The sequence below is a fragment of the Centruroides vittatus genome, unplaced genomic scaffold (assembly GCF_030686945.1).
Source record: "Centruroides vittatus isolate TY-2023 unplaced genomic scaffold, ASM3068694v2 contig_377, whole genome shotgun sequence".
NCBI classification, from domain to species: Eukaryota; Metazoa; Arthropoda; class Arachnida; order Scorpiones; family Buthidae; genus Centruroides; species Centruroides vittatus.
Window position 1 is genome coordinate 221,146 of NW_027122198.1, and position 13,431 is coordinate 234,576.

Consider the following 13,431-nt stretch of genomic DNA (forward strand, 5'->3'; position numbering starts at 1 on the left):
TGCCATCTTGCGGTAAAGTCTGCAAACCATGACGTCGGACTACGGTCATCTTCCGGAAGGTAAACACGCGATACGAGAGCGGAGAGAGCGACGCGACTTCCGATCATCGCGCGATCGCGAACATGGCGGCCGTTCCCACTGTTCGTGCTTCCGACTGACCTCTCGTATGGGAGCCACCACACGCCGCCATGTGCTAAACTAGTGATCGATTCACGGTAGTTCTTGAACAAAGTAAAAAAAGGGGGAAACGTCTACTAAAGGCAATTTTAACGGCAAGCACGCGACTCCCGATCGCGATAGCGAGGCCACTTAGCGGAGAGCGACGCGACTCCCTATCATCGCGCGATCGCCGGGAAAAAGTATGATAACTTTTTTATTTTTCGTCTCCGGTCCAAAAATAGGGTACCGTTGAACTCGTTTCGGTCCCGAGTTCAAATATATAATCAAAGTCCTGAAATTCCATAGGGAGTAATCTATAGTGCACCCTAAATTTTATTAAAATTTATTAAAAGACACTCCGACAGTTCCCTTGTAAGTGATGAATAACAAACGTTTCCGTAACTCTCTTTTCGAGTTCTTCTTCAGGATTACTTAATTCCAAAAATAAGTTGATCTTCCAGAATCATTCATAAATAAAAATTCGAACATAAAATCGAACTTTAAGACGAAGAGTTCGAATAAAGCGAACTTATGCGCATGCTCTCCCCGTGTCAACTTTAAATGCGATGGAACACAAATATCGTTGAGAATTTATATAAGGGTCTAAATATATGTTCGATTTTCTGCAAAAATAGAAAAAATTGGCATTTAAAATAGTACAGTATAAGCAGAGTTCTTCGGAGTAATCCTTAAAGGAAAAAAACGAATATTTGACAATAAAAATTATAGAAAATTAACCTATATATTTCTGTCGTTTTTATTCAATCAATCTATATAAAGTATATATAAATTAATTTTCTGTCATCTATATATATAATCGAAATTGTTTAATAATAATAATAATAATAGCGAGGTTGAGGCAGAAGTTTCAAACGCGAAAAACGTGTACGTCAGACGTTCAGCGTCGCTTTCCTGTAAGCCTAGAAGTTTAACAATGGCATTTGAAAAGTCAGTGAAATCATGCTCGACATTCCAAACGCCATTGTCAAACTTTTAGGCTTACAGGAAAGCGGCGCTGAACGTCTGACGTACACGTTTTCGCGTTTGAAACTTTGGCCTCAACCTCGCTAATAATAAGCTCAGAGCCCAAACGATTACGAGTTGAAAGTTGAAATTTGGTACACAGTTAGGGTACGTAGTGGAAGCAGATGCCATGAGAATGCACATTAAGAAGGGATTTTTGGAAATTCCTTAGAGGGGGAAAGGGTTAACTCTTTCTGGTCCGCGGGAAAGCGGCCTTTTTTCATACACATCGTGGGTCACGAAGGTGACCGGATGGCGAGAGACGGAGCCAGACATATCCGGAACAGACCGCCCACGAAAAATTCTTGGGATTTTTCAACCACCCGGATTTGATCCCGGGACTCAACAGTGGTGGTTGATGCCTTAATTGCTTCTAGCCATCGAATGTCAGGCTTTAAAACCAATACCAATCTCTAAGAATAAAAAAAAAATAAAAAATTTAATAATAATAATAGAATAAAACCTCAAAAGTTGGACATCTCTCTCTAACCCGAACACTCTGAATCCTAACTTAGTGAGGTTTTAGTTTTAACGAACTGACATAAAAATCACCATACGGTATAATTTTTACAAAGTTCTCCTTCCATTACTGTTTTGTTGAATTAACTTATTTCCACTTTAGTTTAGTCGTAGTGTTACAGTTTTTCCACGTTCTTTTTGAAGAAATTATAATTCTTTGTAACGCGAATTGACTCAAAAACGACAAACGATTCGGTTTTAAAAACATTTATTTTGTTTGGAAAATCAAAGCAATATCAGCAATAGTCGTGTCTGTCGACAGAAGCGAACATCGACGTAGTACTAATATCTTGTTTGTAACACCGGTGGAAAATATCAATAGTTATGGAATAGCTTAAGAAAATACATTATAAAATTCATTGGTTTGAACCGACATTTTCTAATACTGAAATAATTCTTAAATTACTAATTGCAATCGTCTCGTTAGAAATCGTAAGAAAGAAAACGTGATACTATTTATGAGGGAAGACAAACATAATCTTACTTAGATCTACATTTACAATCAATAATCATTTTATATTTTCATAGAAATATATCTAGACATTTTAAAGCTTTTTTTATACACAGTTTTCATGTTTGCTTCTCAGAAGATCGGAGTGAATTTTTCGAAAGCGTAACATTAGGGATGTAACCTATTTACAAAACCTATGCCTGTCACCAATTTTAACCGTGGAAATAGTAACCAAATTACCGGAACGTACGCATATATATATACACTACTATACACATACGCCGGTAGAAAAGCGAAAGCATACGCGGGCCAGACGGCTAAACTTTGCAAAAATGACTGAACTGTTTCGGGTGACGAATATCACAATGATTAACAATGATAGCGTAGCCGTCTCGCTAATGTGCCATTTTATAATATTTCTACGGAGCACCATTATTTTACAAATAATAAGGAATCAGCATTTTCTAGATTTGCCGTAAACATCTCCATTAATTAACAATATATTCTAATATATTTTAATAAGTGCAACAAAATAATAAAAAATGTACATTACTACACCTATTTACAATAAATAAGAAGCTCGGTTTCTCCCATTATGCACACGAACATATGATCCTATATAACAACTTAAGTATGCATAATTCGCTTATTGAATTTTTTTTTTTTTTTTTTTTTTAGTAAATAATAAAGAAGTATAATTAAATAACAACATACAAATATTTACTAATATATAAAATTAACATTTTTTATCCACATACGAGTATATATATATAGGAATCATTCCATTAATCTCATCTTTACATATATATATATATATTCGAAACAATATTAATACGTGTGTAAAATAAAAGGAAGTAATTCTTTATGTAAGTTATCGAGCTGCATAAATTTCTGTCTGGTAACAAACTAGAATATTTCAAGAGGTTGTTTCCAGTCTTCGCGCATCATTACCTTTCGTTGCAAATGTTATAATTTCCACATATATTACAATGTTGCTTTCAATATTTATGTTATCTCCGAAAAAATTATTATTAAAGATAAAATCTCTTCTCAATAACAATTTAAACCTATCGTATATTTAACTTACATTCCATTCATTGCTAATCTCGAGCAGAGTTCGCTTTTTTGCACTCAGTTCGAGTAATTCGTAAATAAATGTTAAGAGCATTTTACATTTAAATTGTGAGCAAACAAGAATACATAAAATAAATTTATCTCTACACTATTCTCTTGAATTTTCATTCATCGTTGTATTACTTATTACAATGGATTACGTATTAGTAAACGAAAATACTTAATTGTAATTAATTAATTTCATTAAAATTACAATTTAATTAATTAAAAAAAGAAATACACTTTACAATCCAGCATATTTTATTAAAATAATAAATATTCTCTCTTCTTCTAAAGAGCGTGTTTTAGATAAACAGCTAAATTACAGTTTAATAGGTATAATTTGGCTATTTAATAGTAATAAGCCCTTTAAAAGATCCAAAAATATCTTTATTTTGGTAAAGATGTGCTGGATTAAGATAATTTTTAGAGAAAATACACGTTATTTACTAAAATTAGAGATTGTAACAGTAATCTACATCAAAATATATAGGATGGCCCAAAATTCAATTAACAGATATATTTTTTAAATTATTTTAACAATGGCTAAAACATGTTTAGAAACAACTGCACATTATTGTTCCAAACCAGTTTTAACCGTTCGTAAAATAACATTAAAATAAATCTCGGTTAACTGACTTGATTCATTCCTTATTTATGGCCACATGCTGTCAGATATGTGTAGCCATGAAAATTTATTAATCAGCAATTACTTTACGTAGAAACTGATTAAAAATCAAGTATTTTGTCAAGTTAAAAATTATTTCTTAATTAAAAAAAGAAACGATACAATAAATTTTGTCAATCGTCGTATTTCTGTTCCATTGTTACATGTGTATACGTCACTAGATTTTTTTATGTCAATTTGTATTCGAAAACAACTCCGATACATGGCCAGTTTGTTAGGAACATTTCTCATTTATGAACATGACTACAATGACACGGACTCTCGATTAACTGTACAAAATTACAAAAAGTAATGGCAACGACACAAACATAAAATTGTAAACAATGCCTCTAATGGCAACATCTATGTACATAGTTAGGCTTGGGCAAAAGCAAGCGGAGTTTAAGCTTTATTCCTAAAGAATCGGGAGTCTCCGTCTATCTCCGTACAGGTGAGTTTGACATCTACTAAAACTGAAGTATTATTTGTTTGCTAAATACTTAATCCATAGAAGATCGTACAGAATTAGGAGTAGAATATTTAGTCTAACTCTTCAAAAATACAATGAGACAGAAGTCTTTCTTTAGTCAGTTTGTGTGACATTTCTTTACACTTTTCTAACAGAGAAAGATCTTTTATAGGAGACACTGGTAGTTTTCTCTGTGCAAATTTCAGAAAAATAATAAACAATTAAGAATATAATCTTATATTAATTAGTAAATTTATTTATTTAGATTTAAATACACTAGTTATATCAAAATTTATTATTTTAAAAATTAAATTCTCTATTATTATTACCAGGTATAGGCAATAAATTCCTGGAATAATGGCAGTATACAAAATAAAGTGAATATAAGTTTTATTTAGACTTGCTCCTTTTAAAATAATCCTCCTCTGCTATGGTGCACTTTTGTCATCTTATGTACAACTGCTAGAAACATTTCTAAGTATTCTTCGGAAACTGCTGGAGTACTGGCATTGAAGCCTGGATAATGCCATCTAAACTGCCAAACCACTCTAGACGTTTTCGGTGTATGATCTTGCACAGACCGCACAAGATCTATACAAATTGCTCTTTGTTGACTTTTGTTCCTCCTAGGATGCATTCTGTCGTGGAATTCATATCAGAAAGAGCAACAGTTAACAGGTAGCAACACATCACAAAGACTAAAAATCTTGTCCACAATGTGAATAATATTTTTACACTTCCAACATGAATTTTCCCTTTTTTTTTTAAACCAATCTTTTCAAAAAGGCTTCCCAAAATTAAAAACTTCAAAGGTTAATACAGAAGATAACTGTCGTTTTTTACCTATAACTGCATTTAATCAGAGACAAAAAATTACTAAGGATTACAACTGTTAGCCTTTATTATATTACTCTATCTCCCATATGTCTCTACATTGTATGGTTGCTGAAATGGATCTAGGTAGGCTTAATGTTGTCGGTGTGAACTCCTCTCTTAAAAAAGATTTGAAATATTGTATATCTATTTTGAATCTCGACTGAAGTTTCCTTATAATTTAATAATTAAATTGTCTATTTAACTTGTATTTGTTCCTTGAAGTTGGATTAAGTCAAAGTAGTTTTTACTTGTTTTAGAACTAAGAATAATCTTTGTTTTTAGTATTTTTTTTATGAAGTTTCTTTAGTTTTCAAATTTTTGTCTCTTTTTCCATATCACTTTTTAAAAATTATCTTGTATAAGTAACAAAATATATATTTATTTATGGTGCTTTTTTTATACACTACTGGCCATTAAAATTGCTACACCAGGAAGGCGACATGTCACACACAAAATTTGGATGACAGGTAGAACATGCTGTAATATGCAAGTGATTAACTTTTCAATGCATTCATGCAAGGCAGGCAGAGGTAGTGACACCTACAATGTGTATAAAAAAAGAGATTTGACAGGTTTCTCATACAGAAATTGCATTTGAACGTTGTTTTCTGGTAAGAATGTTGTTGTTATGTCTCGTGTAAGAAGGAGAAATGCCTACCAGCACGTGTCTGACTTTGATTGAGGTAAAATTGTAGGCTACTGGGATTGCAGTTTGTCGTACTGAAGTATTGCTGCTTGCATTGGTTGCGATCCCATGACTATCAGCAGAATATGAAATCTATGGGTTAGGACAGTCATACAGAATGCCGTGCAGGATTTCAGTAGTCCCCCATCACTAACAGCCAAGAAGACAGACATCTTATCTGCATGGCCTTAAGTGATTGTACAACCATGTCATGAACTCTTAGTCAAGAAATGGGGTTGTTTGCAAGAGAACAAGTGTCTGCAGGAGCAGTTCGACAATATTTGCAGCAGCATGGATTGTCAGCATGGCAACCATGGCTTTGGCTACCCTTGACGCTGCATCACAGGCAGGAACGCCTCCAATGGTGTGATCAATGATGAACCTGGATGCAGGAATGGCTTCACATCGTCTTTTCAGATAAATCCTGGTTCTGTTTAGAACACCATGATGGCTGCATCTGTGTTTGGTAGCATCATGGAGAACACACATTGCCAGCATGCATTTGACATTATCATACTGGCCCATAACCTGGAGTAATAGTATGGGATGCCACTGGATACATGACTCGATCACCTCTTGTTTGCATTTCCAGCACTTTGAACAACAGCCATTACATTTCTGATGTGTTAAGGCCCATGGCTCTGCCATATCGTCAAGGCCTCCATAACGCTACATTTCAACAGGACAATGCACAACCACATATTGCCCTTATTGTCCTGACCTTCCTTGATACAGAACATGTCCGACTGTTGCCCTGGCCATCACATTCTCCTAATCTCTCACCAATTGAAAATGTCTGATCCATGGTTGCCGAGCAACTGGCCTGCCACCACTTGCCAGTCACCACGGTCGATGACCTGTGGCATAGTGTTGAAGCTGCATGGATGCTGTACCCATACATGACATCCAGTCCCTGTTCGACTAGGCAGCCCTGATCTTGGCCGGGCTGCTCCCGTTGTCTCTGGTCGTCAGCCAAGAGGCGGCCTTCTACAGGACAACTGTGGAGGGCATCGAGGCAAAGCATTGTAATCAGATGTACCCAGCCAGACAAAGACGTTTGGCAGACATTTTGAAAGTCCATCCGGCCCATAGGATCGGACTAGACTGGGATGTCGGTGAACTGACAGGAATCGGTGTTGAAATATACACCGATGACTTTAAAGACGATAGTTTAGTAGGTGCCGCGTATTGTGTCTATTCCGATGGGGTACTAGTGTACTATCAGTTGGTCAGATTGAATGAGGAGGCGTCCGTGTTCCAGGCAGAACTGGTGGCCCTTGAAGGGGCATCCCAGTGGATCCTATTACATCCGGGTCCAGAGCCGGTCACGGTTTACTCTGACAGCCAATCGTCGCTTCAGGCACTGAGCAACGGGTACCATAGAGACGTGCTGGTACAAGAGATCAGAGGTAGGGTACTGAGGGCAAGGCACAAGCGACACGTTGCCCTGAGGTGGGTCCGAGGTCACATCGGGATCCCGGGTAACGAACGTACCGACCAACTGGCAAAGGCAGGGGCTAGGGGCCCATTTGTAACAAGGACGGTGGAACCCTCAGCAACATACATAAAAGGTACTCTACTGCAGCAATCGATGAAAAGTTGGCAAGAGAGCTGGACTCTAAGTACGGTAGGTAGGTCAACCTACGCCTTCGTGCCTGACGTTGGCCTTACCCCAGTGAGTTGTTGTAGATTATTGACGCAGATACTGACCGCACATGGGAGGTTTCCCCACTTCAAGTCCATTTTTGGACAAGGAGATGGTTGCTGCTCCTGTGGGTGTCCTCACGGCGACACGAGACACTATGTACTTGACTGTCCTCTTACAGAGGATTTCCGCCGAGGGGCTGGCCAAGTCGACTGGTCCAAGCCACCTGAACAAGTACTTCAAACGCTAGCAGCAAGTAAAGGAAACCTAATGAAACTAAAAGAATTGATGGTTACGGGTCGTAGATCTTTTTGATCTCTAGGCCCTGACGTAGTGGACGCACTAATGGGTCTCCTTCTTGTGGGGGAGGAAGACCCTGCTGACTGATTATCTTATTGATAATGTTCGAGTAATGTGAGCAAAAAGGGACGAAAGTTATTAAAGTGCAGAACAGTCCGCACGTTAAACAAAAGTTATGCCAAGTTAGTGAGTTGGGGCTAAGAGGACGGATGGCAGCCCAGGAGATGCCCTCGGCGCCCCAACTAAAAACAAAAGAGTCAGTGACTACCTTCGGGTAAGAGACCAAGGCCCATGATTAAGGCATAGTCTCTAAAACCCTGTAGTGCCTTGTGGCAGAGCAGGGGAAAGAGTTACCTTATGAGGCCCTGTTCAACTGCATGCTCAGGCGGATAAGTGCTGTTATGGCTGCCAGAGGTGACTGCTGTGGGTACTGATTTCTCAAGATCTATACCACCAAATTTCCTGAAAATTTAATTACTTGTTCTTTTCATTATGATGTATGTGTCTAATAAATATCAATCTGTTATTTGCATTCCTTCCTGGTGTAGCAATTTTAATGGCCAGTAGTGTATATATTTTTTTTAAAAATCAACCTTTTAAAAAACACTTCCCAAAATTAAAAACTTCAAGGGTTAATACAGAAGATAACCATTGGTTTTTACCTATAACTGCATTTAATCAGAGACAAAAAATTACTAAGGATTACAACTGTTAGCCTTTATTATATTACTATTCATTTTGGGTGCAAAATTTGTTTTACTTGCACCCCTCCTTCAGGTAATACATAACTACAATAAGGAAACATACAGACATTACAAAATTATTACAAATTACAGTATATAACATGTTAATAACTTATGAAAATATAATATGCAACTATGGGAATACATTAAGCAATACCCTAAAATTTAAAAGGGAAACAGAAACTAAAAATGAAATTAATTATCTGGACATAACTATAAACTGCAGGAAAAATGTGCTTGATATAAAACCTTATAAAAGAAGCTGCAATGTGGATAAAAATCTAAACTATAAATCATATTGCCCTATAACAATTCAAAGGAATAATTTTGTAACAGCACTAGCAAAGATATGGAATAGATAGAACATCTAAAGAAGAAGATAGAAAAAAAAAACAACTAAATGAATTAATAAGTACATTTATATTAAACAATTACCCAAGCATATTATTAAAAAATGGATAATGGAATTTATAAAAAAACAGATTTAACGCTAAAAATAAAAAAGATGATATCATATATACATCATTCCTTACATAAAACATACATACAAAAAATATAGAAATGTTTTCAAAAAATATGGTGTTGTACTAGCAGCCAAACTAAAAAAATAAACTCAAAAATAATATTAATCTCAATAAAATCAAAAATAAAGAAAAACTAGACGAAGTAGGTGTTGTATATGAGCTAAAATGTACATGCCAAAAAACCAGCAATTTACATAGGTGAAACAGGAAGGCAACTCGAGACTAGAGTAAGAGAGCATGAAACAGCAATCTGGCTAAAAAAAATAACCATGGACAGATCATTGTAGCAAATATGGATGTGTAATCAATATAAAAATAATCCACAAAGAAAAAGATAAGTGTTTACGAAGGTTCAAGGAACATTTTGCAATTGTAAGTGCAGACATCATCATTAACTTAAATAATGGGATGGAGATATATGACGTATGGGAGAAGTGGTAACAGCCAAATAACACGTAAACAGACAAAAGGCTGTTATAACAATGCCTTGGGGATAGGAACATCGACATAGTGGAGTGCTGTATGTTTTACAAAAAGAGGTTAGTTTGTTATAATATAAATCATTTGAAATGCTGTAATTTGTAATAATTTTGTAACATCTGTATGTCTTTTCCTATTGTAGTTATGTTACCTGAAGAAGGGTGCAAGTAAAACAAATTTTGCACTCAAAATGAATGCATAGTAATATAATAAAGGCTAACAGTTGTAATCTTTAGTAATTTTTTTGTCTCTGATTAAATGCAGTTATAGGTAAAAAACAATGGTTATCTTCTGTATTAACCTTTGAAGTTTTTAATTTTGGGAAGCCTTTTTGAAAAGATTGGTTTTTTAAAAGATATATAAAAAAACCACACCATAAATAAATATATATTTTGTTCCTTATACAAGATGAATTTTCCTGTTCATCCGTCCTGGCAGCAACTTTTGGGTCCGGTGATGCTACGCTGCCGATTTGCATTTTGTTTGAGGGCTATAGAGAAAACGCCATGTTTTATCACCTGCAAATACATAGTGTTAGAATGTCAAATCATTATCTGTTGCCATGATCAAGTCTCCACAAATTATCTTCCAGTCTTCATACTGGTCTAATGTCATGTATCAAAGAACATGGAACATGTGTTCAATTGTGTAAGAATGGCATCAACTTCTGTGAGAAATGTTCAGCCATTTGGCAAAACTATTGACAATTTGACAACAGATTCTTGCACACAGAGGCTTTGTAGCTAACAAATGTTAATCCCAACTGTAACTGGACAACCAATGCACTTGTTATCATCAAGCATTTCTCAACCATCCTTTGACCGACAGTGCCACCCAAATGCTATGCTTTGATTCGATGCCTGATCACTGAAAACTTGATAAAATAATTAAAGGGTCATAACTGCAGACTGAGTGTTTGCGAGAGTTTGCACATTGAAAACGTGTTAATTTTTGAACAATTTTACCAAAATATCTTAACCTACATCCAAAACAAGCTGTACTACAAAACTACAGTAACTGCATTTGAAAAACAATTTGGGTCACTAAATACTACACTGATGATGTTACATGCTATCTACAAGCATAAATAGCAAAAGAGTTCTTCTGCCATTCTGTCCAGGAAATTACTAATTGTACCTGGTATAATTAAAAGCAGTTCTAAATACATATGCTACAGTTTATAATTAAAAGTACACTATATGTTTTATAAATGCAATTCAATCCTATTTTATGTAAATCATTACTTTCATAAAGAAAATGTCTTACCTCTTTTTAAACTCAATAATTGTGTATTAATTTAATGACTATTTTATTGTTTTTACCGTATCATTAAATTTACATATAATTATTGACTTTAAAAACTGTTAAAGATTGATAAGAAAATCATGTATGTGTATATAGTTTTACTTTGAGAAGTCATGAAGTAATCTTATTTTTAAAATAAATAATTTGAAACAGCAGAGTTCAAAATCAGTTGGCTCATATTTGCAATATTTTGCCAGCCATGTCTATACTTTAATCTGTGTTTAAGAAATAACAAATATAATTTTAAATGTCTTGATACAGAAAAAGCTGGAACAAAATGGACAGTAAAAAATGTTTGAGTAAGGCAAGTGGTAAATTATAAACAGTAATTGCTATGTGATATGAGTTTTTAATACATGTTACAAGAAGAGTTCTCCTTACAAAGTTGCTCATGTACAGTGTGGTCAAATTTTTTGGATCCTGAGTTCATGTTAAATATCGAGTCACCACTGTATATAAAATAATAATATTGAACACTTTGTAATTTAATTAAAGTAAATTAGATAAAGAATTTCTTTAAAAATCTTAGTTTAATATAAAATATTTTCAAATTTTATATTTGAAAATATTTTATATTAAATTTTTGCTCTTTCTCCAATTTTATAATGGAGAAAGAGCAATACCATTTGATAAAGATTGTCAAATGTATATTTACAATGACTATAATTTGAATATTTTCAACTTATTTCAATTTTTTTTCTGGTAAAACCTAATTAAAAACAAAATACCTTATATATTTCTTCCCATTTATAAAACAACACATTCAGAAATCTCTCTCTTTCATCTGAGCATCCAAAAAACAAAATCCATTCTCCACTACATCTGTCTGCTTCACCTGATTCAAATTCCTAAAACAAATTTAACAATGTTTGTTAACTTAATGAAAGTCAATAAATGAAAAAGTCATTTTTCCTCATTAAAACTTACTAAAATGCAACATAGTGAAGCATCATCTTCCACGTATGCATGCAACAGATCACGTATATTTGCACAACCTAGCAATTCATGCATTTGCTTGTAATTCTTCCCTTGAAGAGTCAAAATAGAGTCGTTGGCAAGAACAATACAACAGGTTTGGTAAGTTGGTTCCGGATCAAAAAACTGAAATAAACATTTTAAAATACATATTAATGTTTATAAATACTAAAAATTTCTATTTTAAATAATTTCAATTAACAAACATGGCCAGCTTGGCAGACTGCTTGAAGAAATGACTGAAGCCACACTGAAGCATCATAATCATCTGCAGCAGCTAATTGTAAAGAGTCTTCTTTAGAAACTATCAGTTCAAAAACATGTGGTCTGTCGGCATAAGGCAGACGACGACATCCTTTGCAATGAGGAACGCTAATAATATAATATCAGTAAAATTAAAGAGTGCCTTGAGAATTCTCAAAAAGAAAAAAATAAATATTTCAACAAGTTATCTTTTTGCGTACCATAACTGCACATAAAATTTCACATCTTTTTCAGATTTTGAATTAAAGCAAAACAGAACTCCATTCCTAAAATTAAAAAATATGATAATTCAATAAAATATTGAAATTATGTAACATTTTAATATATGTGAGTAATATTCTTATTCTTCAATCTTAAAAGAAATCAATATATAATTTGATGATTCAAACACTATCACTTTTTAAATTTAATTCTATACAAAGCCATATTTAAAATTTTAAAGAACTTTTTTTCTCTCTCTCAAAGAAGGTTGGTATTTGTGATATTTAATCAAGAATGAATGTGTGGCAACAGCTTTGGTCCTAAATCCAAAAGTCGCCACCAGGAGGACCCCTGAACTTAACAAACTGGCAACCTAACCCTTTGACCTCACTTTGGATTCAGACCTCATTCTAGACACTCCTGTTCTTGCCTCTATGTTTGACTTGTACAATCACATCATATCTCATGTACATAATAAATTTAAGTTTTTTTGTATGTAGCCTTGTTTTGTGTATTGTAAATAATTAAGTACAAAGTATGCTACAGGAAGAATAACACAATATTAGAAATGCCTTTATTTACTAACACAGTCAAACATAGCAAGGATATAATTATCTTTTAAATTTAACATTTCCTGAGAAATAAGATAACAGAAAGTCACTGTCTATCATTTGTTTTTCAATAATAAATTGAAATATATATTTTCCTGAAAAAAATAAAAATTAATTATAATTAATATTTGTAAAGTTTGTTTGGTGTTTTCATCTTTATTTTGTTCCCTGTACATAGGGTATTTATACCTTGTATTAAATAAATAAATAAAAAATAATAAAAATATTTGTAAAACTATCATTTAATCCTTAAAATTTTCCTCAACTTTTATTTTACCTTTTGATTTTATAAGTTTTGTTTTTCTGCAAAATATTATATATATACAGTATAACTCAATTTCTGTTGACTTTGGTTATTGTCAGTTTCGATTTTTGTTGATTTTTTTCACAAAAAAATTTGTCTCAGTTTTCGTTGGTTGAT

General features: G+C 33.8%; 1 protein-coding gene across 1 annotated transcript in view; it reads right to left on the reverse strand.

Annotated features, from left to right (window-relative positions):
• Positions 1-1,892: 1,892 nt before the first annotated feature.
• Positions 1,893-13,431, reverse strand: part of prd1 (pruning defect 1) — a 109,883-nt gene continuing 98,344 nt past the window's right edge. Inside the window, 5 exon segments of the mRNA XM_067270775.1 lie at positions 1,893-4,592; positions 11,688-11,807; positions 11,887-12,060; positions 12,141-12,306; positions 12,399-12,464. Of these exon segments, the coding sequence (XP_067126876.1) occupies positions 4,473-4,592; positions 11,688-11,807; positions 11,887-12,060; positions 12,141-12,306; positions 12,399-12,464 (646 nt within the window). The 3' untranslated portion in view covers positions 1,893-4,472.